The 27,909-nt window shown below is 36.2% G+C and overlaps 1 protein-coding gene across 3 annotated transcripts; it reads left to right on the top strand.

The window, feature by feature from the left end:
- The first annotated feature begins 77 nt into the window (after positions 1–77).
- TANK (TRAF family member associated NFKB activator) lies at positions 78–27,648 on the top strand. Of its 3 annotated transcripts, none has more exons than XM_029959856.1 (10): positions 87–207; positions 1,890–1,989; positions 4,017–4,163; positions 7,364–7,472; positions 8,298–8,410; positions 15,814–15,993; positions 17,299–17,375; positions 19,492–19,610; positions 21,230–21,810; positions 26,150–27,648. In XM_029959856.1, the coding sequence occupies exons 3-10, from the start codon at positions 4,065–4,067 to the stop codon at positions 26,315–26,317; spliced, it is 1,446 nt and encodes a 481-aa protein (XP_029815716.1). In that variant the 5' UTR covers positions 87–207; positions 1,890–1,989; positions 4,017–4,064; the 3' UTR covers positions 26,318–27,648. The 3 variants fall into 3 exon arrangements, with proteins under 3 accessions (XP_029815718.1, XP_029815716.1, XP_029815717.1); XM_029959857.1 differs by having other exon boundaries at positions 89–207; positions 1,887–1,989; XM_029959858.1 differs by lacking the exon at positions 1,890–1,989 and having other exon boundaries at positions 78–207.
- The last annotated feature ends 261 nt before the right edge of the window (positions 27,649–27,909 follow it).

Consider the following 27,909-nt stretch of genomic DNA (forward strand, 5'->3'; position numbering starts at 1 on the left):
AAAAAAAAAAAAAACGAAAGAAAGTGCAGTGAGCTCGCATTCTCTCACAAATGATTACCTCAACAGGTTTCCAGTTCCCAAGATGATGGCAGTGTAACTTACAAAATATTTCCATTGAAAAAGCTGTTTTGAAGGCAGAATTATGTAAAGAATTACTTGTTGCTGGATGGCACCTTTGTTCTCATCTCTCATATGAACCTATGAGAGGTAGGCATGTGTATTACGAATTAATGTGTATATATACACATGATTAGCTAAAATATTTTTTCAGAATTAAAGGTGTTTTCTGAGGCACTAAGAAAAGTCATATGCCTCTCTAGTGAGCTGTGGATCTGAGACTGCAGCAGCAATATGCTGCTAATCTTTGTGTTGGAGCTTTTTGGCATTTGACTCAGAATATTCATATTGCTGTTTCTTTTTTTTCCCACCTATATCAGCAAAATGTTTCTCATTTGAGGCAAGTATTTTAAGATAATCTGCAGGTTTTATTTGGTTTGTTTACTTAAAAGTTTGCCTTACAATGTTTACTATACCCAGTCGTTTTCTGGTGTTCAAGTCTTTACCTAGATATGGAATTTGAGTTCTCATTGCCATAGCTTCAGCAACACAGCACTCACAGGTATTCACATTTGCAGGCTGAGCTCTGGAGCTAATCTCTTCCTCTAATTCTGACCCTGTTAGAATAAATTCAGCAATTTGTATTGCTGCATCTCCGCTGACTACATATTGCTGTTAATGATTATGGAAGTCTTTAGGATCTAATGAATATCTAGAATGTCAGTTGCTAAAGATCAGGGTTGTCAATTTTGGGCTGAATATGTATGGAATACAGCGACTGGAACATAGCATAACTAAGACTGGTTAAAATAGGGGGATATTTGGGTTGGGGGTTGTTTTGGTTTTTTTTTATTTTGGGGTTGTTGGGAGGGGTTTTTTCCTCTTAGTTGGATGTAGGGAGAAGGGTAAATGACAAGGAACAGTTGGCAAATTCCCTGATAAATATTGATGCCTATGGAGGAGAAGCAGGAAAAGGAGCCAGCTTTTCTAACTGCAAGGAGTTCTGGATATGAGATATATAACATAAGAAGCAGTTATTTATTCCAGCAACAGGCAATCCAGGGTGTGACTACAGAGTAGTTTAATCCAATCTAAATCTAGACTGCGGCAGTCCTGCCCACGGCTAGTCTCATGTTCCCACTGCCTTCTTATGCTGGTAGTAGTGCTCCAGCAGCCTTGCAGTGAGCTAGCTCCAGTTTTAATTTCGAAGTTGGTTTTTTTAGGGGGGTTGTTGTTGCTTTTTTGAGGAAGTAGGGAGCTACTTTGGCATACTCAGCTGTGTAGCATAGAAGTGCTAATACTGGTACAAGTAAGTGGCAAAAATACATGGCCAGAGATTGGGTAAGGTCCAGGTATTCTTCTCTGTGGCAGGACAGACTTACATCACCGTTACATAACTGTGACCTCATGTTACAGTTTCAAAGCCAATGCTGCTGCTGAACACAGGGGTTCTGTCTGCCTTTTGCTGTTTTCTGCTCCTGTGCAGGATTCCTTGTGTTATCATGTCATTTGAAGTGGTCTGTGGATCTGATCTGATTAAAACTAACACAGCAGAAACACCTTTAGTATTTAGTTTTAAACTGGATCAGTTTGCTGATACGGTTTCCTGTAAGGTTGCTTATGCTGGAAGAAAGGGAAGGGTGAGGTGGAAGCAGAAATGAGTGTCTAGGGGGTATGGAGGAAATATTGGACCAATTCTTCTAGTTACAGTTCTATCTTAAAGTGTTGCTAATAATGACTTTCATTGACTCTTTCTTACTGCATGGAGTCTGAATTTTAGGGAGCTACCAGTAAATTAGCTACCATTCTCCTTATTTTTCCCTACCAAGTAGAAAATCAGGTGCAATGCTACAGTTCTGCCTGTTGGATCAATTACCAGCAGTCCAGATGACAGCAGAACTCTTTGTCAATGCTCCCACTTTCAATCAGTGAGTAAGTATAAGACTGGAAATTAGGTGTAAATTTTAAATACTGTTTTTCAGATGGAGATTTGAATTTGCATGAATGAAATTAATACCTTCATTTTCTATGAACTTTGAGCCCTGTTCTCTCTCTTAGTATCTGAACAGTGTTTTCAATCCCATTAGACTCATCTTTTGAAGTTATGTTTTATATGGACAAGACATGCCATTTACTAGGTAAATTGTTACAAGTGTCAGTGGAGAATTTCAGAAAAGTACAAAGTCAACGTTGATGCAAACTTTGCAAGCTTTTAAAGAAAGTGAGAGCACGCTTTCAGTCACTGTCAGCCATAACAATGCCCTCTGCAGGTTAGCACCTGTCCTTGAAAGCAGGTGTAATATCTGATTTTATTCACTGAACTACATAAAACAGTCCTTCATTTGAAATTGAAAGAAAGCCTACCTATTTAGTTAAAGATGTACCCCAGGTATTAGAATGAATATTCCATTTAGTGAAGGGATACCCTTCGGGGGAGGAAGGGGGTGGATGAAGTAGCCTGTGTTACTGAAAACACTCTGAGACAGTATGCAGGGACCCAAGATTATAAACTACTGTACTAGTGTGTTCAGGAAAACAAACAAACAAACAACCCAACAAGTCAAAACAAACAGAACTTTCATATGAAACAATGTAGCCGTTTTAGTGAAACTTACAAATTTGGATTTCAGTAAGGCTTGTTACATCAAAGGATCCCTAAATGATTCCAAGTTGTTAAAGAATTCACTTTGCCACTATTAAAGGACAGCCATGCCAGAGTGGAGATACAATTGCTTTTCCAGTACACTATTAAACTAAAATTTGCAGGATGAAAAAGTGCAATATCTCTACAGTAATCTGTTGCACCTTCTAGGAAAGTCAAACCACATTTCTGTATTCAAGCCCTATGACAGGGAAGATATTCAAAAGCCAGAAAACATGAACAAAATCTTCAAACTGCAATCCTCAGAATTTAGACCAGGGTCCAAGACAAATTATCCTCATACCCTTCTTGCTTGGCTTATCCTCATCTGACTGCACCACTTTCCTTAACAGTATCTGTGGTTTATGCATAATCCCAGAAGATAGTGAGAGATGGTAGTGGCACACCATTTACTGTGAGATAACTATGCTTTAAATACCAGGAGGGATGAAATTATTAAATTTTTTTTCTTAATGCTAGTACCTTGGTTTTTGGGGGGGGGTTTTTTGAGAGTTCACTAACTTATTCTCTACTGTGCTTATGTTATGATAAATTTTGATCTTAAAATTAATGTCATATATTACTATAGAAGCAAAGGACCTGTGTTTGCAAAGTTCTTGAAATCGGAGTCTGTGACATTTACTAGTGTTGTAGTTTTATGTGTTGAAGTTCATGAGCTGTAGTTTCGGGAGTTTTACTGAAGTTGTACACAATGTGTAAAAAGTTTATAATTTTGTGTGAAAAGGTCCAAGTCTTGCTAATTCTTACTGGTTGGTATAGCTGATTTTTAGATAAAAGATGTTTTAATTCACCTTGTAGTGTAGCTTGTGTTGCCATTTTCAAATATTGCATAGAATAGGATAGGTTTATGTAATCTAATGTTACTGAGCTTTTGTCTTTCTATTGCTTGATGCCAAAAACTGAGTTTAGTTTTGTTTATTAATACTATCTGTTATTTCACAATTATGTAAGCCTTAAATTTTTGGAGATCACATAAAATCAGGTAACTGGTGATCTGCACCAGTTTTATATCTCAGTCCTAAACACTGTAACTACACATATATTTCCACATTCTGTACATCCAGAATGTGATCCAGGGTTAACCTGCTTTTGTTTGGCTTTTGTTTAAAACTATCTGTGGACATAAAATTAAATGTTGAGGTGAGCAGAGCTATAATTCAAGCTATTATGTGAGTTAATGGTCAAACATACTGCGCGTATTACTTGAATATGATAATAGTACAATAGCTATCTGTGTTTTTAGTCACGTACTTCTGTTTCTTAGCATTCTCTCTTTTCCCTTCTGATTACTTTTCAGGTCTGTTAACTCCACCATCTTTCCAGTGATGAAACAACGTTGGGAATTATGGACAAAAACATTGGAGAGCAGCTTAACAAAGCTTATGAAGCCTATCGACAAGCATGCATGGATAGGGACCACGCTGTGAAAGAACTACAGCAAAAAGTATGTGTCGGTTTCTGAATTCTATCTTTACAGCCATCCTTCCCACGGAGGATGGTAGTACATGTAGATTTCAGTTTCACTTTAGCTATGTACACTTTAGTGCATCTGTTAAAGTTGGAAATTGCCATTATGAAACCAGGCCAGTACACTGCAGAGTAACTCATTAAGCTGTGAATTTAGTAGGTGGGTTCTGGGTTTTGACCTTGAATTAATTTAATTTTTTTAAAGGTGGGAAAATTGTTGTCTGTTTTGGAGGATTAATGAAGTCTTCTAATGTAAACAGCAAAGATATATATAAAATTTACCTACCTTTTTGAAATTTAATTTACATTCTTATAAATTAATTTTTAAATTATTAATGTAAATAACTCAAATTAAACCACTTTTTGTTAATAGGAAGATAGGCCATATGAATTACTAGGTGTAAAGGTCAAATACTCTAATATTTTAAGCACTGTGCAAGCTATTAGGACAACAGAGTTTTTGTGTTGCAATGTGTACAGCAAACGTATCTGAAAGTTGCTAGAATAAGTATTCTTTTTTTAAAAATAATAATCTCCACAATTATTCTGTAATTATGAAGTAACATATTCTGGAGGCATTCTGACCAGTAAGGAGCACCTTTTGAATTTTTACGTAGTCTATTGCAGAAAACATTAGTTCAGTCAAAACTCCTCTTGAACTTCTCATCAAGTAGGACAACATATTGCAAAGCTATCGGGGTTGGGTTTGTCATAGTAGTTTTATCATTCATATTCTTCCCAGTAATGGAACCTCTGTTACAGGGAGCCTTGAATGGTTTTGGTGCTACAGGACTTTCTGATACTTTGTAGAACTGGTAGGCTGGAACTTTGTTCAAGGGCAGATGAACCATATTCATTGTCAAGTTATGTAAGTAGTAGTAGAACTGGGAGCAGGGAAAGGTCTGCTAGAGAATATTCTGATATCTGGGCCCAATCTTGCCATCTCCTTGCATGACAAAATAAACTAGCCAAGACATTGCAGAACACGTAACAAGTCAGTCATGTGTGCAATCATCCACTGTGCAGTCTGTCTCTATTCATAGTCTTGCAGCAGTGCTGCTGTAAATCAGTAGAGATTTCTATACATAACAGTCACAAGTAGCGTGATTTTTGTGCTGAAATTGCAAACTAACTTAACAAAAGGCAAGACATTTTAGAATGTTAAGGGATCTTTTAAGTTCTGTCTCATATGATGAACAATTAACTATTTGAAGAAAAACTATTAATTAAAACTGTTAATTAAAACTATTAAAGATAATTAACTATCTCCAAAACAGTAGATGACTGAGTCAACTACAGTACATGAAAGAAACTTCTGCTCGAGAAACAAGACATCAAGTATGAGATGTGATAGCCCTTCTAAAGTCTTTGCAAGAAAACCAGAGAAGTGTGGGATTATAAGTGTTAAGTGAACTAAATGCTTGCAAGATTTCTCTCTGCACTTTTGCTCGTTCATAAATTAAAAATTAAAGCCTTTGATAAAGGATTGCTACCAGTTTAAATCTTTGTCCTAGTCGAACTTTCAAGAGATGAATTTTGTGACTTCAGAAAAGAACAAAAGTATTTTTTCAAGAAGAATTGATACTGTAATTACTTGGGGGGTTTTTTTTGTGTTGTTTTGGGGTTTTTTTAGCAAAACTCCTGGCTTTTGAATGACCTTTGTACAGTGCTTTACTCTAGCAACTTCGTCTGTTCATTGTGTGGCCTCCACACAGTGTTGGATTGTCCACCATGCTGTTGTTAACAGTTTACTACTTAAGTTACCGATAGGCCACTTGTTTTGCCAGTCTCTAGAGCTGGGAGCCATGTCAAGCACACAGAAGCCAGAGTCATCTCGGCCAGATGGTGTTTGATACAGATGGATGGTTGGTTGTCATGCAGATCTTCTAGTTGGTAACTTGTTGCTGCCATCTGACTCAAGGAATAATTTGTGCACACTGGCTGTCAAAAGCATCTTCTCTTCTGTCTGTTTTAGCTGTCATGTCTGTGCTCTGTACAGAAGTGTTGACAAGACATTGCTGTTGTACATTTTCAATTTGGTTCTCAGTGATTTTTCTGCTTCATGAGGTCTCTTCTAGCTGCTGGAGTGTACTGCTCTTTGATCACTTTTTTTTTTCTTTTAATAAACTCTGATGGTACTACTACTACCTGGCCTTTTAAAATAAATTTTGCTTTTAGATTTTTTTTCTGCCTGCTTTACAGACAAACACACTGGACAGTAGGAGAGTATGGAATTTAAATGTGGCTGAGATTTGAGAATTAGATAGCAATATGAATAAACTATGAAAGACATGAGAATAATGCCCCGTCTTCTCCCAGGCAGTGACAGGTGCTGACCTGTTCAGTAATTGAGACATTCTTAATTTCAGAAAAAAATCAGTGCATTCCTGAGTGTTTTCTTGTTGGGATTTTGCAAGTTTTCTTGCTTGTTTTTAACATTGCTTTAACTTCAGCATTAGGCATGTGCTAATGAAAGAATAGTTTTGAATATTAGCATTTTCCTACCACCTGGCCAGTTGTTCAATTAATGGACTGTCTAGCAATATTTATACAGTTTGGTGAAATATGAGCAGTATTATTAGAGGCTCTATGGCCTGTTTATAGCAGGAGATGGAGTATAGGAGATACAGGATGGGACTGTTTGCTTGCCTTCTCTCCCTGTCCCATTCATGTAGGGTAGAAAAACAAGTCCACTATTTTTAAAGAAACGGACAAAACTGTTCATTGGAAGTCAAGATGATTTACAGAATATCTGTTGTATGGAATAAGCAATGTTGATGTTTTGCATTTAAAATCTATCTTTTTAAAAGCCTTTTTTTTGTTTAATTTGTTAGCAAATATGGAGGAAGAAAATTACTCCGTTCTATAGTTAAATTAGCTGACCAGCATTCTGAAGCATACTAAAATTTTAATTTTAAGCCTGACTTAAGAATCCTAACTTAAAAGGTACCCTTTACCACTGCCACGGTTGAAATAGTTACTAAAGCTCAGGATTTATTTCCTATAATGCCTTTTCTAATCAGTGCAGTCCCAAAAAATATTGACTTGCCAAAGGTTCTCATGCAGAGGACCACAAGTACATTTATCTTTAAAAATCAGAGCTGCTTTTTATATGCCAAGTAGGAGACCCCTAGTCAAAACAGTATAAGATTAATGCTAATTATATTGTATTTGCAGACAGAAAACTACATGCAGCAAATACGTGAACAGCAGGAAAAGATAGAGCTTCAAAACAGCATTATTGCAAAACTGAAATCACAGTTGGCTGCTCTGAATGCTAATAGAGGTATGTACTCCCGTTTGCACGTTATTGCTTTTCATGCTGTGTTGCTCTGATGAATAGTTCTGACTTTGTTTCTTCTTTTTACAATATACATATCTCAAATGAGTATCATACTTTTCTGTGAATGTGAGAGTTAACACAAATGTGCCATTTCAAGATCTATTTATAAAATGCAACACTTCTGGGGTCTCTCTTTATCCTCCTCAAGAAATGGTGAGATTTTCTTTAGAGGTAGAACCTGCTTACACTGAAGCCAATAAAAGTTAGGAAAATATGGTTCAAATCATTCACTAGAATTATCAAAATATGTTACATATTAATTTTACACTTATCTGTTAATAAGTTTATCTCAGATTCTTCTAGATGTGAGTGCTATGTCTATATGTCTTTTATGTTAGATGGCTCTTGTGATGCTAATCTTATTGGATAACCAGATTTTATAAGCAGGTAATTCTCTTTCAAATCAAATAGTCATTGATGGATAATTTTTCACTGTTTGACTGTATTACACAAATAAGAGAAAAGAGTCAAAGTAACCATGTGTTAATCTGCCATGCTCATTAAATATTTATTCACACTAGCCTAACACTCCTGGTTTTCATAAATACTAGCAAAGTGGCTGACTTTTATTTTTAGGGTACATGTACATCCTTTATTGCTGATTTGTCTTGCATTGTCTCCAAGCACTGAATTTGCCTTCTCTTGCTTGTTTAATATGAAGGCTTGCTGAAATAAAATAAAGGAGTTAATGCTTCATGTAATTTTGCTTGTATTTATAAACTGACTGTGAAAAATGCAGTGATGGTCACCTTTTTTTTTTAATTTAAGGTAGTGCACATCCCTACATTATGATGCATGAAGACATTGAAACATTCAACTTACCTTTCAGCCAGCTCTCTGAAAAACTGAACATAGCAAAGCAAAGAGAAAAACTCTTAAAGGTACGGTCACCTGCAGTATATTTAACATAAGTTCACATTTGTGCTGTGATTATACTATGAGACCCTAAGAGGTAAGTGAGATTTTTACTGGTTCATTTGAGCTACACCTGAAGTGCACGAGTGTTGTGACACTGAGGTCTGTTTAGATGAACTAAGGATCTACCTTTGATCCTTCCCAATGAAATTTCTGTTTGGCCATCAAGCTCCCTAGAATAGTTTTGATCATAAAGTAGGAACTTAGTTGCTTATTTATTTCTTAATTTGCCAAAATCAGTGGTCAGAAAAGGGCTTTTTCTTTCTTACAACATCATTTCACATTGCAACCAGTCTCTGTATTTTTGCAAGAAATGGAGAATCTGCACTCAAAAAGTGATGGAGTAGAAAGTGAACCATACGTTGCTCTGGATATGCTGCTGATTTGTTTGGATTTTCTAAATAGCCAGGTTTAAGACAATGTCTCTTCTGCCTCTCTTCACTGAAGTAACACTGAGATTTTTACTACAGCCTATTGAGAGTAACGGGAATAAGAGTAAAGCAATAGTGCAGAATATGACTTAATTTTATATATTAAGAAAACAGACAGAGATGCACAAAGTTGCGTTGTTCTTATCCTGTCATCTCAAGTTTTTTGAGAACAGTCTTGTAACATAAAATCTCGTATTTTTGAATATGAATCTCCATAGCTCCATAGCAGGACCCTGTAAGGGTCATAAAAAGACCCTTGTGTGAAATCAGGCATTATATTTTAAAAGAATCTATTTCAGGATTTATTTCCTAAACCTGAGCTAGAAACCAATTAATTATGCTAAATTCACAGAAATGCATTTTTTATCAGAAATGCTAATTGAAAAGTAATTTCACTGGATTGCTGATGCTTGCTTAATTATCCTGAAGGAATCTCACTTGAGACTAAGCCTTTGCAAACATTTTAAATGTACTGTTAAAAAATATTTATATATACAATCCTTTTCTATTTAAAAAAATCTCCATATAATTTTTCTGCACTAGAATCTGTAATCACAAGATGCCATTTCTTTCCTAGTCTTTGCATTTATTTGGATTAGAACACAGCTGAAGGGTTAATTCTTTGATGGAACATCTTTGCATATTTTTGCATTTCGCTGTCTTGAGTTGGATAAAAATTATGCCTTACGCTTGCGCATGAAGACCTGATCAAGTCTAATATTTCATACTCTTGTTTCTGAATGCTTGCTAAAGAACAGTAGTTTTAAGTAACTTAGTCATATAATGAGTAGGAGAAAGGAGAAGCTGTGTTATCTGCTTTTCTCATGGGCAAACACAGATTATGTGAGCTGTACAGGAGATTATAGGCAGTGCATGAGAAGATGGAATCGTTATTTCAGGAGCTATTTTCTTAATGGAATGTACGTTATTTGTCTTTATCTACATATTTTTGTGTGTGGTCACTTACTGCGGCTACCTCTCAGCGATAGGTATTTCGTTGTGATTCTTCTCTTTCTATGCCATAAACAGAAATATCACTGATATAACTCAATGCAGAATCAACTAGATCGTCTGTCTGCATTTAAACCCAGGCACAGTGCTATATAAATAAGGTCTTTTCAGAAGGAATGTGTAGGGATTCAAACCCATGCAAAGCTGGGTTGACCCAGCCTACTCTATGTTCCTGTTCAGGGGAATGTAGTAGCTCTCTTACTCTGTGTTGAGAGCGTGGAGCTTGAGGAAGAATGTTGACTGGACAAAAGCTGGCTTCTGCAGTTGCACACGATATCTTTGCACCATCTTTCTGATGTAAGGAGGACCCTAATGTTTGATATTGTGCCTAGTAAACTTTCACTAAGCTGGCAAAAGGATACAAAGTTGTCCAGATAGCGCAGCAGAGGCACACAGCTTCTACTGGCTCTGGCTGTGTCTTGGCCACGCCATTCATGAACTGGCTACAAATAAGATACACAGCAGTCTCTCTACACAAGTTCTCATTTTATTGAATAAACTCAGGGGAGAAGAACCATATAACCCCAACTTCCTGTTGAAGATGATGGAAAATTAACTGTGTTGTTTATATGCCTTTGTGGCAGCTGCCAATTTTTGTGCTTTTTAAATGTAGAACTTTTGATGTATGATGGATAAACTGCATGGAATGAATGTGTGAAACAAGTTGGGAAAACCCAAAAGTTCCCATTTCTCTGTCTTTCTCAATAAATGAAGTAAAAGTGAAAAAACCAGAACAGGTAGTCAGCCAGTGGAAGTTTGTGCTTCAAGGGAAAATTGGACAACTTCATGCACAAAAAATCTGTTGAGAGTTAGTAAATACATAGAAAGTATTACTAAGAAGATCTGGGAATTTATTAAAGGATGTATCATGAATGTCTCCTGTTTTCTTGTACTTTTTTCTCCCCTAGACATCATATTTTGATGTCTGTTAGCTCAAAAATCCATCATGCTCTCACTGGCCCAATATGGTTGTCTTATACCTAATTCAATAAAGTACTGGCTTTTTCAGGTATTGAAATTTGGAAGTTCAAATATTCTATTTGAAAGTCTGTATTTTTCTAGTCATACTCCATCCACATTATGCTCTAAACCAAATAAATTATGCCTACAGCCATTTTCCTTTACAGCCTCCTCAGAGTCTCTCCCATGGCTGGAGGTGCCTGGATTTATAGATACCTTCTGAAACTGTCTTTTGCTAAGTTCAGTGGGATTTTTCAGTGGATTGTATTCTGTCCTGCGGTAAAATGAATAGGAATCCTGAATTGATTTTAAAAGTTGCATGATTAGAGCTTAAATTTCAGATGTTTAAAATGAGGGAGGGGCTGTCTTTTCTGTGTTTTCTAGTAGTTGGTCATACTTGCGTATTTCATATGCTGTTGTCAAGTTCTGTTGCCTGCGTGTCATAAAATGTTTTAGGATTTTTTTGCTCACATTTTTCTTCACTGAAAGAGGTGAGTGGACCAGATTAGCTTGTTGGTCAGTACCAAATATATACAAGATTAAGAGATTTTTTCAGTCACCTGCCTGAGAAGACTAAAGGGCCCTATATTGCTGCCTGGTTTTGAGACCCTGGCTAGACTTTGTTCAGCAGGAAGAATTTGGATCCAGTTACTCTCTCAGAGCCAAAGCTGCCCAGCAAACAGAAAACCTTAGAGATGAGACAATGTCAAGCTTCTACTTTTTAGAACAGTCAGACATCAGAATTCTTATAAATTCAATAAAACATGAAGCTGAAGTCAACACCTGTGACAAGACAACATGCTCATGATCACATTTTCCTGGTTCAAGAATTTCAATATTAAACGCTGTGTGGAATTTGTTCATCAGAGTGTTTTGTGCCATGAAAAAGAGGAGGAAACTGTGTGTCAGGAATGAATGATGCGTAGTTATACAAAATTGTTCGTCCTGCAATAAATGTTTAGGTCTTCTTTTTTGTGCGGGCCATAAACAGAGGAATGGCAGATGTATGGTAGTCATCTTTATGCTCTAAATTAAGGTCCTAAAATGACTTACATAACTAAGAGCAGCTATTGCAGCAGTCTTGCAGAGTTGCATGTTCCAGCTAATACCAGCTTCTCTGGTGTCAGTTTGTTTCCTATCTTTAGTGCAAAGAAAGCTGTACTTGATTTTGTGCTAGCTGATAATTTTATACATTTAACTGTTGTCTGCTGCTGGTATGATGTATGCAGTAGGATTAGGCCCTGCGACCAGACATAAAAAATTCTGGTATCAGCAGCCTACGACCAGACATAAAAAATTCTGGTATCAGTAGCCTTTTCTCCTATTCCTTCATCTGTTTAATCTATCTCTACCCAATAATAACGAAGAGTTTGTGGATAAACTGTTAAAAGTTTCACTTAATATTCCCTTAGACCACTTACAGTTCACATCAGTTGCATAGTGGTTTTCCTTGAAACCGTATGACCATTTGTTGTAGGAAGCCACTGAAGTAGGCCATTATAGCACACTTCAGGGAAAAATAAAAGGACCTGCCTTTACTGCAGTACTGGTGACTGAGTGGTTGTGAAGCAGCTCTGCTGTAAAGGAGCTGGGATCTTGTTAAACAGCAAGCTGAGCATGAGCCAGCAGCATATCCTGACAGAAAAGAAGGGCAGCAGCTTCCTAGGCTGTATTAACAGGAGCACAGCTAACACACCCAGGGAAGTGAGTATCCTCCCTCTATTCAGTGTTCATGGACTGCATCTAGAACACTACATCCAGTTTGGGGACCTCTAGTACCACAAAGACATGGACAAACTAGAGTTCAGCAGAGGCTCCACTGAGGTAACTGGAGGCTTGAGTACATATCCCATGAGAAGAAGCTGTAGAAACTGAACTTGTCCAGCCTGGAGAAGAGACGGCTTCAGGGAAAGCCAATAGTTTTCCAATACCTATATTGAGGTTAGCAGGCAGATGGACCCAGGCTCTTAACAATGGTGCATGGCAAGAGGATAAGAGACAATGGGTAATTGAAACAGTAAAGGTTCAGACTGGACATAAGAGAAAATATTTCACCATGAGGACAGCCAGACAATGGAAAAGGTTGCCCAGAGAGGTTTTGCAGTCTCCATCTTTGGGGAATTCAAGACCAAACTGAGTAACCCGATCAAACATCGTAACTGACCCTGATTTGGTTAGAAGCTAGAGAACCCTTGAGGTCCCTTCCAAGTTCAATTATCCTCTAATCCTATAAAGCCTCTTCAAAAGAAAATATACTGATCTGTTCACAATACATATGTAACTACTTTGCTGGCAGCTAATACCAGCATGCTTAAAAGATCCAATGTGTTGCAAAGTACTTAACTGAGCAGGTATGACCTGCGTGACCTACTTATAAAGTTTATAAAAGTTCCACCAGTTTATAAGTGTTACCAAATCATTGCAAACCACCAAACTCAGTATTGGAAATTGTAAGATTATCAAGCTATGAACAGTTGTATTATTGAAAGATCCCAAAAGGTTTCTCCAGTGCTTTTCCTGGTATCCTGATGGGGCACAAGGATGATTTCCATCAGTATGTACTGATATGTCCTCATTGCAACATGTTGCAATGGTTCTTCTCATGTGGCTTTTCTCTCTGCTTACTTAAATCTTGTCCTCACTTCCTGCAGGAGATACAGGAGAAATGGAAGAGAACTACTGACCGTTGCTGCAGTGGTTCCAGTTATCCAAAGGCTTTTGAAAGCCCACATGGGAATTAGAGCTGTAATAGTCTCAAACATAAATTATGCTGTATCACATGCTCAGTGAAAAAGTTCTTTTACTGTCCTTAAGATACAGTTGTTCTTCAAGGGCATTATCTTTGATGAAAGCTTTTTCCTACATATTTGGATTTTCCATTAATATCAAAAGAAAATACAGGAGAAAATGTGTCCCCTGGCTTTTTCCAAATGAGAAATGGAATTTCCAGAAATGCAAAGGGTGGAAGAAAGGCTAGGATTAAGGAGTTTTGCTGTGATAGAAACATGCCATTTTTAGGTAATGTTTTGAAGTCACTGAGCAGAAGAGGCTTAATCTGGATCCCTGAGATACCACCCAAGTCTGGAGTTGCATTGAAGCTCTTACTGTAGGTTTACTATTCAGAGTCACAATTGAGACTAAAAACCGATGATTCAAAGCTATTTTTCTGTAGGTTTTGTTTGTGGTTTGTTTTTTCTTTAATCCAGATAGTATTACCTTTTGAGGCTAAACACTTGTGTCAGCTACATGTACACCCATCCATGCTTAACAAGCTGGTGTCTTGGTGAAGCAGCTCTGGACCCACCCTTGCATGGCTGTCATTGTCAAGTAGAGTAGCCCTACCTACCTACCTAATATCCAAATGCACAACTTCACCCTATTTAGGTTCCATTTGAAAATAAAACATGGTCTTGGAAAAGCACTTAGCTGCTTCTTTCCTCTTAACCTTGCCCAACTTGCCTACAGACTATCTCACTGCATTTCACTGACATTCTTCTGGAAAAGTTAACTTTTGGGCATACTTCTCTCACAGAGACAATCATGGGACTTCAGGACACTTTTTGTGACACTTGATACAGCTCAAGATTAGTGTTTCTGTAGATTTCATAAACTGACAACTATAAGGTGTTCATAGCAGCAGTTTTTAACTGTTGGTTGCTCTTGAAAATTTTTGCAATTTTCAAGCATATTAAAAAATTGAGCATATTAAAAAACTTTTTTGTTATTCTACCAAAAAACCCACATACATAAAAATTCCATTAATTACTAGATGGATCATTAAAGTCAGGACAGCCAGTGCTTTTTATTTCACAAATCTTTATGGGACTGAAATATTTGCAATACAATCCTTGTGGAGGATGAGAGGCTGGAGAGCAGCCATGCAGAAAGAGATCTGAGATTTGGGTTGAGGGCAGGTTGATATGAGTCAGCAATGTGCCCTGGCAGCCAAAAGGGCGAGCTGTGTCCTGGGGTGCATCAGGCAAAGCATCGCCAGCTGGTCAAGGGAGGTGTTTGTCCTGCTCTGCTCTGCACTGATGTGGCCTCACCTGGAGCACTGTGGTGAGTTTTGGGCTCCACAAAACAAGAAGGACATCAAACTATCAGAGTGTGTCCAGAGGAAGGTGACTAAGGTGGTGAAAGGTTTAAAGGGCAAGACTTACAAGGAGCAGCTGATGTCACTTGTTTGTTGAGCTTGGAAAAGAGAACCTGAGGGGTGACCTCACCCCAGTCTACAACTTCCACAGATGGGGGAGGTGCTGATCTCCTCTTTCTGGTGACCAGTAATAGGACACGAGGAAACAGAATGAAGTTACATCAGGGGAAGTTCAGGTTGGACATTAGGAAAAGGTTCTTCACTGAGAGGATTGTTGATTGTTGGAACAGGCTCTCGATGGATGCCAGTCGTGGCACCAAGCCTGTCAAAGTTCAAAGAGTGTCTGGACAACACTCTTAGTCATATGGTTTAGTTTTAGGTAGTCCTGCAAAGAGCTGGGAGTTGGACTTGATCCTTATGGGTCCCTTCCAATTTGAGATATTCTGTGATTCTCTTATTGAGTTCTTGGGTTTGCTCAAAAATTAAGGTGGCTGCAGAATTGTCACCATCTTCAAAATGGTTTAAGATTGAAATTCATGAAATATTTTTTTATGTATTGTACATGCAAAAGATATAATTTTTTAATGTAAATTATACAGTAATTGAACAAAGTGTCTTTATTTTTTATAAACACTAATATGACTCAGAAATCCAGAAGATACAGTTCTTTGAATAATAGTCTATGATAAGTTACATCTATGTGTAGTGGTAGAAGGTTTTTACTATCAATTTAAAAGTAATAATGTAATAAATAAGACTGATCCTTACTTATATTGCAAAACCTTAATTTAGCTTATTCCAGACTGCTGAATAGTGATAGTCCACAAGTCTCAGTTCTATTAATTGTACTGGTGTTTCTAAAATTATTTTTTAGGAACAGTTAGAAAGTGAGAGCATGAAATTGAAGCAACTTGAGGACAAAAGCAATCAAAAGGAAAGGAAGCTTTTATCTGTTATTTCCAACCAAGAAGATAAAATAAGAAATCTGAAAAGCAAATTGAAAGAATTAAATGAAGCACAAAAGAGTATACAGATGCCAATATATAAAAGGGAGGTAAGATAAGAAACCAAGTAGAGATAAAATGAAAAAGACAAACATTTGTAAATTATTACTTCTTTCAAAAGGAAATGTTTGGAATTTATACTAATTATTCTACTAAGCACATTTTAAATTTCAGCATTGTATAATTACTAGGAAATTGTCAAAGTATATAAAGCACACAGGGAATACCATTAAATAAATATTAGTTGGTTTGTATGTTAATTATTTTATGTTATGCCTTTAAAATGTTCATATTTGTGGAAACTCCAGATTATAATTTCTGGTTTATAAATTTCAGTTGGAAGTTTTCACCAAGACCGAGTTGATTTTTTTTCATTTTTTTTGCCACCCTATTTTTGTAACAGAATAGCATCCAGAGTGGTATTGTGGGATAGTTAAAGTGCAGTCATTGACGTGAATCTAACCATGTATACATATTTTACCTAGCTAATTTAAAGTGAACACAGGTAAGGGTGGGAGCACAGCAACACATAAGTTGTTGCTATTAGACTTCCCAAACATTGCTTAACTTACTATGGCAAGCACTTGTAAAACATGTTACTAAGTACAAGGCAGCTCAAATGTGTCTACAGGAGCTGCAATTGCCCTTCAGTGCAAGACGAGACACACCTGTAGGCTATGGATCTGTGGTTATAAGCACTGTATAAGCTTATACAGATTTCTAATCTTATACAGTTTAGAAATCAGCTGATTTGGGAGGTGTGATCAAGTTCATGTCTGATTTGGAGCACATATGAACTACCCAGGCCATCTGGTAATGCAGCTCTAGTGGAACTCCAGCTTAATGACTGGTTGTTACAAAAACTTTCCTTAATGCCTGGCAGATTTAAAACTATGTAATACTGGAGTGAACCACACGGTGGTAGTCAAAGTTAATAACTTATTTAAAAACCTGCTAGAACTTCTGACATATTAGCTTGTGATGTGTTCAGTGAATAAATTGATTTTTAAGAGCTAAAATAGCTGGACACTTCACTAACAAGCTTATACAAAATACATAATCTTACCTTATACATGACTGAAAAAGAATTACAGTCAAGCAATATTCTTAGGATCAGTTCCCTTTCAAGGGAGTATGAGCAGAGGAATGCCATACTGCATTAAACTAAAAACTGTTAAACTAAAATTAGGAATTTCACACAAACATTAAAAAACTGGTTTTGTCATTTTGTGAATATTTTGATAGCTTCCAGCAGGACTTAGGTGAAGGACCCCCTGACATTTTTATTCATATCAAAGTGAAGCGCAAAATTAATATGCTAACATGTGCTCAATATTTTCATATTTTACTTCAAGGTGAAAAGTAGGAAAGTTGTTCCAGATAACCCTGAATTATCTCTAGGGATCTCTGGTATTTCACCTATGGCTGAAAGGTAAATACTTTTGCGGCATTTCTAAAATTTACTTTTGTCTTTTCTGTCTTTAAATAAGGCCCTCTTTTCTACACAGTACCTTAACAAAAGGATGGGGAGAAGTGGGAAGTGGGGAGCATCAGGGGTCAAAGAGCTCATGTGGGAAGGTAATAAAGCCAGCAACTATGTGGAATCATAACTGGGGCTTTACAAGTATGTAGGGGTAAGTTGGGAGGAAGAAAAATAGCCACTTGGTTCAGCAGGAGGTTGAACTCTGGGAATCAGCAGTGGATGTTAATACTAGAGTTTGGATAAGCATTGACTCCCTTGCATTAACTCTCTTCAGGACAGGAATGTACACCCATAATGGATTAACTGATCAGGAGGGAGTCTGATAGTCAGTATGAAGAAATAATTCATAGCCTGATCCATCCTAAATGAGAGAGTTTGAAACTAGGTTTATCTGTTAAGTGAAGCCAGTCAGCCCCTGCTATAACCAAGGGACCAAAAGCAGTAGATTTCCTAAGCAAGTATTCCCTCTTCTGCCAGTGATTTCAGAAGAGTATTGACCAAAGTCTTAGGTTTGCATTTTTCACAGGATAGGCAGTAATGCCACTTTTAACAATTTTACTGAAGCTAGGTAGAAGGTTCTGTAAGGTGAGGTTAGGGGAGTGTTAAGGGAAAGTATGGTGAATTCTTGCTGTCTCCTTATTCTCTTGCCCTGACATTCTCTTGACCACTCCCAGACATAGGCTAGGTGAAGTGCATGGATCTTTAGTCTGGCTCACTACTCCTTTAGAATAAGTAGGAGAGGAAATAAGACTGTGATGTGAGAAAGACTTGTTTGTCTTTATTGATTTATATCTAAAAAATGAAAAACCTTTACTTGTCTTCTGTCTCCCTGCTCTCAAATAGCTCGCTTACTTTACTGTTTTCTTGGAAAGAGGTATGTGATTGGTAAGATTACTGGTAATCTTACACTAGTAAGATTATAGTATCACAAATGTCTAGCAAATTAAGATTGCTTCATCTAATACTATGTATATTTTAAAGCTCTGATTACAGACTTGAGTCTTTTATAATTTGTTATGTATTAAAACATCTGAACAAATTGTCAGAATGAGAATGTTAAAAGTAGCAACTTTAACTCCTTCTGCTAATCTTTTTTTCAAAAGAGATACAAATAGACATTTGTAAGACATTCTCTTCAAAAAGAGAAGCACGGCAGAAGTAGGAACACAGCCCGATTGCTATACAAATAAGCGATAAAAAAGGAAAACAATTCAGTGGATTAAAGCAAAATCCCTTTTGAGGTCTTTTGATACAAAGATGCAAAAGAGAACACAAATCGAACTTCACTTTTTCATCCTTGAAGTTAATTTTATAAAATCCATTATGTTTTGCTTAGAAATGTAAATTACTCAGCAAGTTTATCAAAATTTCACAATGGAATGTTATGGATGCATCAATAACTGAATAACATAATGCCTTTGGGCAAATAAACTCACTCCAGAATGAACTATTTTTACCATTCTCAGTGCAGATAACTAAATGTAAGATTCCCATGTATAATAAAATAAATCCCTCAAAATAAAAGGAAAATTCATATGATATTGTATGAAACAGAGAGGGAATGAGTTCACAAGCCCCTCTCCAAAATGCGAAGTAGACAAAAATGGAAAGAACAGTAACAAAGGCTTATGTGTTCCTTCTTCTGCAAAGTCTGAAGTGCGCAGACAACAACAGAAAACAATGTTCATAGTGGCAGAATCTTATTGTCCCAAGAATGAGGTGGAAACAGTACCCATGGGAAAGATAAACTGTTCCACAAAATACCTGAGGGAGCTGAAAGAAATATAAAGGCTGGATTTCTGGGGGCAGTCCTTGCAGAGTCAGTTCTTAAGTTCAAATATATGTGTGTATGATATGACTAAACAGCTCTTTGATAACATTTTCTTTTCCTTTTTCTGCTTGCTTTTATGAGGAGAACAAAAATATGTATACATATGTTGAGGAACAAGATCTGCAGGAAAAGTAGCTTTTAGTATTGCTTTTCTCTGGTTTCTGGGTGTGACTAGATTAAAGGTCACAACAAGCTGAATTGGTTGACTCTTTAATTTACAATTTGATCTTCCAGAGAGAATCTGGAGACTATTTTCCAGGACATGAAAGAAGAGTGTCATCGAATATGTATGCTAGCCGAAGAACAAACAGACCAACTGATTAAATTTAAGATAAAGCCAGAACCTGAAACTGGTAATATCATACTTAAGCTCTTATTGTGATTCAACTGTTTGAAAGCTTTGCTTTATATTTGAAAATACTGCAAATTACACATACATAGAAGTATTTCCACTGTTTACCATCTGCCTTTTTCAAGTCTGTTCACATGGTGCTCAGTATTTCACCAAGAAAAAGCACCGCCAGTTTTGGCATTCTATGAGGAATGCTCCAAATCACATGCTATAAAAGACAGTCATCACATCAATGGCTCTTGTAATTGTTTTGCCCCTTGGAGTGAGAGGCAGGCACTTACTACATGTGATATCCCATCATACTGTGTGAATGACAGCACTTGCTTGCTTTTAATTTAGCTGTCAGTTCAAAAGATGTCTGCTATGAATGTCTCTGGCCCCATATCTGTTAGAGGAAAACTGCTGGACTTAGGACAGTCAGAGAACTTATTTTCTAGACTTCCTTGTGCAGATTTTTGAATACTGTTTTGTTATATGGGACAAGAGCTTCATCCAACACTTCCTGAAAACAAAAGAAAGGCTTGAATTTTGTTGCAGCCATAAGAGATTATGGATATCCAGTTCTCCTAATGCTTAAGTTTAATATAACGTAAGCTACTGTGGATATTTTCTACTAGCTTTTCGAATAGTAGGATCAGACTCTTAAGTGATTTCAATAAACACCTGCCAAACTCTCACAGCTGATGCAAAATATGCTGATTTCAGCTCTTTCTTTTAATTTAGGTCATCTGTTACTGAAGTTTTGTTACATGAAGTGCTAATGTGTATCTTGTGGTTTTAAATTGCTATGTCTGAACTGTATTGCTATATATGTTAATAACTTTCTTATTTGAGGGTGGAAATTTTGGAGGATGTGTGTTTGGCAACTTACTTCAGAATGGTTTTGGTTTCCCTAAAGAAGTGCCTACCTCAATGGTGTGAAAAGCTATACATGATATAGATTTAATCTGTTTGATTTCTGTTACTTCTGTGTTCCACTTTACTGCAATATCTGAGTGATGTCAGAAGGGTGCTGTACAATCAGTGTGTACTGAAGTTATTATCTTACCTGATTAGGATTAACCATGTACATTATTATCATTTTTGTTAATAAAGTGCTGAAAATGAAGGGGGAATTCTCAAAACAAGTGAAAATATGGTCCCATTTCTGAATAGTTATTCAGTTTAAATATTTAACTAATTTGGAAACCAGTGGGAGTTTGGTACCTGAATACCTTCTAAAATCGTGCTCATGGTGCCTAGCATGTTCTTGGCACTGTGTGAAATGGTTTGGGTTCCAGCTTCTATTTCTGCCACTTCAGTAAATATATGCAAGTATGTGTTAAGAGTATGGGACAACATAATTTTCAATAAAATGAAAATGTTTCTAGCCATAAATCAAACAGAAATAGAATTACTAGAACATAATTATTTCCTTTTATTCTGTTCTGATAGTTTTTCTGTCAGATCGCATGTTTGTGAAAGAGAATTCAATCTGATTTTAAAGAGAAAAAAGTAACTATTAAAAAAAAACAAGAAAGAAGATCAAAAACCCCACAGGAAAAAGACTCCCAACACCATTATCTTTAATAATTGTACTTCAATGGACTATTTAATGTTTTCTTCATTCTTTCTTCACAGAAATACAGTTTTCCATGCCGATACAGTGTACTGATAAAACTGATGAACAAGCAGAAGAGCTTTTTAAGCCTCGGGTTATAAAGGATATAAATAGAGGTGCATCATGCATCACATCTATCACACCAAGAGGAGTGGGCCAAGATGAGGACAACAACTCTGTAGAATCACTTTCTAAATTTAATGTCAAGTTTCCACCTACAGACAATGACTCTGCTTTCTTGCAGAGCACTCAGGAAAAACCAACAGTTTCTTGTACCGGTATAGCTGAAAACATGCTTCAAGATCATCATTTTAACCTGGAGCACAGAGACCGTGCTGCTAACCTCAGTAAATTGGAACCTAACTCATTTGAAGCTCATGGCATTGATCTCATGACCTCAGCTTTACAAAGCTTAACTACTGTTGACAAAACAAACCCCTCAGATCATGCAAACGTACCTATAGAAAATATCCATGACAAACCGTGTTTAAAAACAACAGACAGTGGTTTCACATTTGTACCTAAGCACACAAACCAGGGTGTACCTGAAGCAATTTTTTCTTTAGAAACTGCTGGAACAACCGTCAGAGGTCCTCATCAGGTATCTATCTATAAATAGTGTACATTTCAAAAAATGGTAATGATTCAGACACAAACTTTGCAAAGAGCTTTGAGACAGGATTAATATATTCTATATTCATCAGTGTTTTTTTTAAGACAATATCTCTTGTCAGTTCTTCTTCCTAGTACTGGTGTATGTATACAAGTCACTTTTCCAGTGAAAGGGCAGGAATTTAAGCAGACACAGGCACTGGATGCTTGTACAAATTTCAGTTCATCTCGATATTAATTGCTTCTATATCTATTTCAAAGCTGTCATTAGTCGTAAGTTGCCCCCTAGATTGCTTTCCTTCTACCCTTGATCTCAGTTGAATAGGACACAAATTTGTTTTAATTGTTTTTCATGTACAGCAGAAAATATGAAAAATGGACTAATTAAAAAGCTGAACAGATAAATACTTCTACTATGCTACTTTTTATCTCAATCTGAAGTATAAACAACACCGTATTCCTCCCCTCTAAGAAAACTTAAATTATTTCATTGTAGGAGGAAAGCATTTTTTCAAATGAAGGAAAGTTCACTAAAATACTTTATTTTAGGTTTATGTAGGTAATTTGGGCTTGAATTTCAGTTGTAGCTTGAAGTCCATGGGAGCTTCTGAAAACAAGGCCCAGTTCCTGTAATGCAGAAAAGTATTTTGGCAGCTTCTGACACTCACAACTCTTGAATACTTTGCTTCTTTTGTGTAACATCCTGTCTCATCTGAAAGATGGTAAAATTATGGAGCTTTATAGACTGATCTGGTTGGTTGGTTGGTTGGTTGGTTGGTTGGTTTTTTCTGTGGCTTTGCTCGCACCTTGTGAAAGAACAGATTTTCAAGAATAAGCAAGTAGTGATATTTAGGAATTCTCTGAGCCTAAATTTCACATATATTTACTATTTACATTGATGTAGTTTGGTGTTCTTTTCTAATGACAAGGTACGTGCAGCAGAAGAGCTTTGCATCTCCATTTGGCCACTGCATGACATGCAAAACTAGCATGTGGAAAGTGTCTGTAGGACGTGATAGCTTTGGTGTTTTCTTCTCCTAAAATTTACCCAGTCTAGTTTAATTTTCTCTCACAAACAAGTTTTGCATGAAAATTTTAAAGCATGGAAAGTTTGCTGTTCTTCATCATTGTATTTTAAACTATAAGCCTGATTTTTAAAAAGGTATTTTAAATATCTATTTGTAATATAGGAGATCTCAATTCTATAATAACTTATTAATCACAACTTTTATTGTTCTTTATTTTTCATTGGGTCCTCAGTTCAAGTTGCGACTGAGTTAAACAAATTAAAACATTTATTTTATTGCCAGCAGAATTACTGTGGAGCTATGAAGCATTCACTCCATTGCTTGTTACTATCCTCTTTTCCTGTATTCCCTCTCCAGCTTGTTCTTTTAGTAGTTAGTATGTGTATTCATTTTTCAATAGATGGCACCCTGCATTGTACATTACAGCAAGTGAAACAGCTGGTGTGTGGTTATAAATTGATAGGAGAGTGTGCAGCTTAAAAAGTACAGAACAGTGGTTGAATAGCAATAAGCCTTTGATCATTGGTATTTCTGCAAAATAAGGAAATTAATTTGGAGCTATCATTTAAAATGTGAATGATCTACTTTGTGGAGAAAAAATGTACTAATGCTAACACTCAGAGAAAAAGAAAGCTAATGGTGAACTGTTTCAGTATTTGTAAGTCATATCTACAATAGCACTGCATTGATTAAAATGTTACATCTTATCTACAAGCTTGTTTAAAACAAGCCAATATTACTTTAGAATCCATTAAATGTACATCTGTGTATATCAGTATTTAAAGATCCATCACCTTTATTCAGCAGCATTCAAAATAGGTTTTTAAATATTTTTCCCAGTGAATTGGACTCAGCTCTAGAGATTTTTTCTGACTGTTAATTGTACTAATGAGTTGATTCACAGATAATATATATATGTAGATTAAAACACTCATTTTTTTTAGAAGTTAGTTGTATACATGCCCTTTCCGTTGTGTTAACCTTAGCAAATTTATGTAAAAATTTGTTCTTAGTATTTTTACCACCTTTCTAAGGGTAGTTATCCTGCATACAGCTTCTATCATCCCTTCCAGTGGTGAAGCTCCAATAGGAAGGAATACCATATCTCAATTTTTTCCCTAGCATAGATAAAACTTTCAAGTATTTACTACATATGTTAACTTATAAAATGGAAAACCCCATAAATGCAGTAGATTTGGCAACAGTAAGTTCTTGGAACTGCTCTCAGTTGGTGTAATAAATTTAGCTCTTTCCTTCTATGTGGATACTAAATCTAAAACTCAGTACTGTTTTCTTTAGATGTAATTTAAAAAAAAAAAACGTGACTGAAAAGAGCAGCAGATTAAAATAAACATGGATATTAGTGAACCTAGGATTTTACAGACTACATTTAACTGAGACTTTCATATAGATGCACATGCTTATCTGTATTTATCTGCAGTTTGAGGGGGTTGTTTCCACCAGAAATATTTCTAAGTATGTTCATGATTTTAAAAGCAAATCAAGTCTATTAATCTTAATCTGAATATTGATGTTTTTGAAATGGAACACCTGCTTAAATAGTTCTCCTGTTCTGAAAATGATATTAAGTACATGCTTAGCACTCAAAGAAATGGAAGTTAAGTGCCTGCATCTGTGGGTTGCTGGATGAGTACCTCCCCTTGTTGTGCTTCCACGATGAGATATAGTATTTTTACAATATTATTTTATCTCTTTTTCAAATTACGCTTTACATCATAAGGTATCAGAAACAAGTAACTCTAAACACATTTATGTGGTGTGTTTAAGTGTGTTAACTTATGTTTAAGTGTGTCAGTGTCTAGATAGATTTAATATGCAATTTACACCAGCAATATACAATAAGTAGACTCTTCGAGCTGAAAAGAAGTGGTGTGATTGCACTTAATTACTAATTAGTCAATTTAATTATATGGATTGCTGACCATAATGAAAGACAGTAAATCTGCTATTGCTATGTGATAAGCTAAACACTGTTTAAATACCAAATAGGCAGGAAATTGACTCCCAAGAAGTTTAGGGTTGTTTAAAAAGAAGGTTTAACCGCAGTGAAAGCCAGGTTAGTTCTACAGTGGGTTACCATGGCAGGAATAAACAATAGATTCTAACTATTTGACATGATGAAATTGGAAGAGCTGAAAATTAAAAATCTTGGGTTAGTATCAGTAGCAAGAAATTTAAAACTTTTAAAGAAACTACTTTCTAAAGTATTCTTGCTTGCCTTTCCATGTGCTAGTGAAGCAAGAGGGAAGAAAACTGAGCCAAAAAAAACCCTGTAGGGTGCTCTTCTCTTCTAGATTCCATCCCCACATAGAGCTCATACCAGCTTGCTGCCATTCTGTCTACTTTGCAGTCACAGCAGTATGCATTTGGTTTTCAATTTACTCAAAACCTGATTGTCCTGACCATATAACAGAACTATTTATTTGATCTTGTGTTGCTAATATTAAAGTAATGAAACTGAATTTTTAACTTTACTTTGAAAACTGATAGAAGACTTTTTGGTTTCTAGTTGGTATGATTCTAAATAGTGCACACGTAGTCTCCAGACTTAAGTGCCTTGAATTCCAATGTCGGATAAACAGAGTTAGCTTTAAGCTAACTAGCTCAGGGACCCAGAGCAATGCAGCTGCTGAACCCAATACAGCATAGTTCACAGAATTGCCTGAATGCATGGGTGTGTATTCACATGGTCCCAGCAAGTTTGATGCTGTCATGGCCAAAGGAATCCCAAACCAGATTATTTGAAACACATTTACAGTAAAAGACAGTCAGAGCAAATAAGTACCTGAAGCCACATGATATTGCTCTAATAATTTTGTAAGTAAACTGAAAGCTAGTTACGTGCCAATAAGAATGGAGATATTAACTCTGTACAAGAAACAGTTTATTCTAAGGTAAAAAATGTATTTTCTTATTTCTGTTGAATGGCTATTGTGTACTATGACTTCTAGAGTAAAATACTGAAATGCAGAGTTAAAGAAAAGCTTTAATATGTATCAAACTGGTATTACAGACTATTGCTTATAGCAGTATTTATTAGTAATAGATACCAAGGTATTTTAAGTATTTGCAAGGACAGTGTGTTTACAGAACTTAAAAAAACCTAAGTTCTGCCTTGTTTTTTTTAAATGAGAACACTCTAGTTAACGTCTCTGGTGAGGCAGGTGTAAAGGATACCCAGTTTAAAGAGACAGGTATTTTTTTTATATAAATATAAGCTACAGTATAATGTAAACCACATTGTAAACTACAGCAATAATAATTTTCTGTTTCTTTTAGATCATTTGGCAGCCTCAAGACAATGATTTGCTGGCACAAGCATATGCAGACTCTGAACTGAATCAGTGTAGAATATGTGAATTCTGTCGAGAAGTTTTCCCACCATCTCCAACATCTAAGGAAGATTTTCTTCGTCATCTGAATTCCCACTTTAAAGTACAGTCTTAATGTATGAGAATTCAATGGTTCACTGGTTTTGCATACTTTTTTTTTATTCAATAGATACGCTAAGAATTTAAGAATTAAGACTTCTTGTAACAAGAACTCATGGCTGAAATTGTTTGTCAAATAAGCACATTTTTAGTTGTCTTCTGACAAGGTAAAATGAAACTAAGTCACTCAGTACTGTAATTCACATTATTGCTTGTTACGCCTCACTATTAACTTCAAGAGTGATGTCAAACACTTTTTTTTCCCAATTAGTCTTTGCCTGATAGGCCCAAAGTCATGATTATATTTATGAGTGTAGACTTGCAGGATTAATGCCTTAATATGACTGGCAAAATTGATGTAATGCTAGGATTTTTTTCACAGTATCCAACGATGTGATTATATTCTCCTTGAAATAAACAGGAAGAGAAGCTGGCTCTCATTTTTCATTTCTATTATAAAATTTCCAAATTTAACTTAAAATAGCAAACTTCTTAATTCAAATTCTTATAAAATTATCACGGTAACCTAATGCCAGGTGTGCCAAAATTAGAATAGGCTTGTTCACTGGTAACCTAAATGAATGGTTGACTTTCCCAGAACAACTGTTTACTAGAGAAGGTAATCAAAAACAGCACATAAATGATCCTTTTGCCAAAATGTAACAGTAATGATTTTATGGATATCTGTTACATGTTATTAAAAAAAAAATACTTGTTTGTGTACCTTTCTAGCATTAATAATTACTAAAAATGCTTTCAGGAAAAAGATTATATTAGTATGAAGGATAGAAAAGGTTAAACTTCCCCTAAAATTAATAGTACCAAAGATTATTTGCCTTTTCTTCTGGTCTGCTACGAAGAATCGCTCAAGTCTGGTACAGACTAGAAAGCAAAGGCAAAAACCTAATCACCCAAATCTCAGTGACTTCATTTTTAACCTGAATATGCTTAGCAGCTTTCTCAATGCAATTAAAATTTGTGTTTAGTTGAAACATTACAGTCTGATAAAGTTTGCACATTTTCTGGATTTCTTGATATCAAATTAAAAAGAAGGGGGAGTACTAAGTATTTTAAATTAAAGGGTGCTTGCTTTTTGCATTTGAACTGAATACAGGGTTTAGTCCTGATATTTGATAATTAGCATTAGGATTTTCCTAGCAGCAAAGCACAACATTTTCTCTTTTTAAAGATTCGTTTGCAGGTGACAAATTTCTGGAAGAATTAACACCTGCATAATTTTTAGAAATGGATTTTTCTGCAATTATTTTCTCTATTTTAAACATGTCATGTTTGTGATGGGCTGTCAACAGAGTGTGCTGTAATAAACAGTGCATGTCTGCTACATGACCTGGAGAAAGAGTTTGTTACTGTTCAGAGCTGTACACCCCCGCCGGTCGCCAGCGGTGAAGAGGCGATGTTCGGGCCTGGACTCGCCGGGCGGCGTGTGAAATTCCTCCCCAGAGAGCACGGCTGGGGGTGGTTCCCGGGAGAGGCAGAAGTTCCTGGCTTGGGAGAAGGGGATTCGCACATCTCCATCCAGCCCGACACACAACACTGACTCGTCCTCTCAACCGTGAAATTCGAGCTCAGAAGCTCACGTTATTAAGA

This window comes from Manacus vitellinus, unplaced genomic scaffold (genome assembly GCF_001715985.3).
Source record: "Manacus vitellinus isolate BGI_N305 unplaced genomic scaffold, ASM171598v3 scaffold_22_pilon, whole genome shotgun sequence".
Classification (NCBI taxonomy): domain Eukaryota; kingdom Metazoa; phylum Chordata; class Aves; order Passeriformes; family Pipridae; genus Manacus; species Manacus vitellinus.

Coding starts and splice junctions, on each gene's coding strand:
- TANK (XM_029959858.1), top strand. CDS start 4,065: ATGGACAAAAACATTGGAGAGCAGCTTAACAAAGCTTATGAAGCCTAT. Junction 7,473..8,297: donor TGCTCTGAATGCTAATAGAG/GTATGTACTCCC, acceptor TTTTAATTTAAG/GTAGTGCACATCCCTACATT. Junction 21,811..26,149: donor CCGTCAGAGGTCCTCATCAG/GTATCTATCTAT, acceptor TGTTTCTTTTAG/ATCATTTGGCAGCCTCAAGA.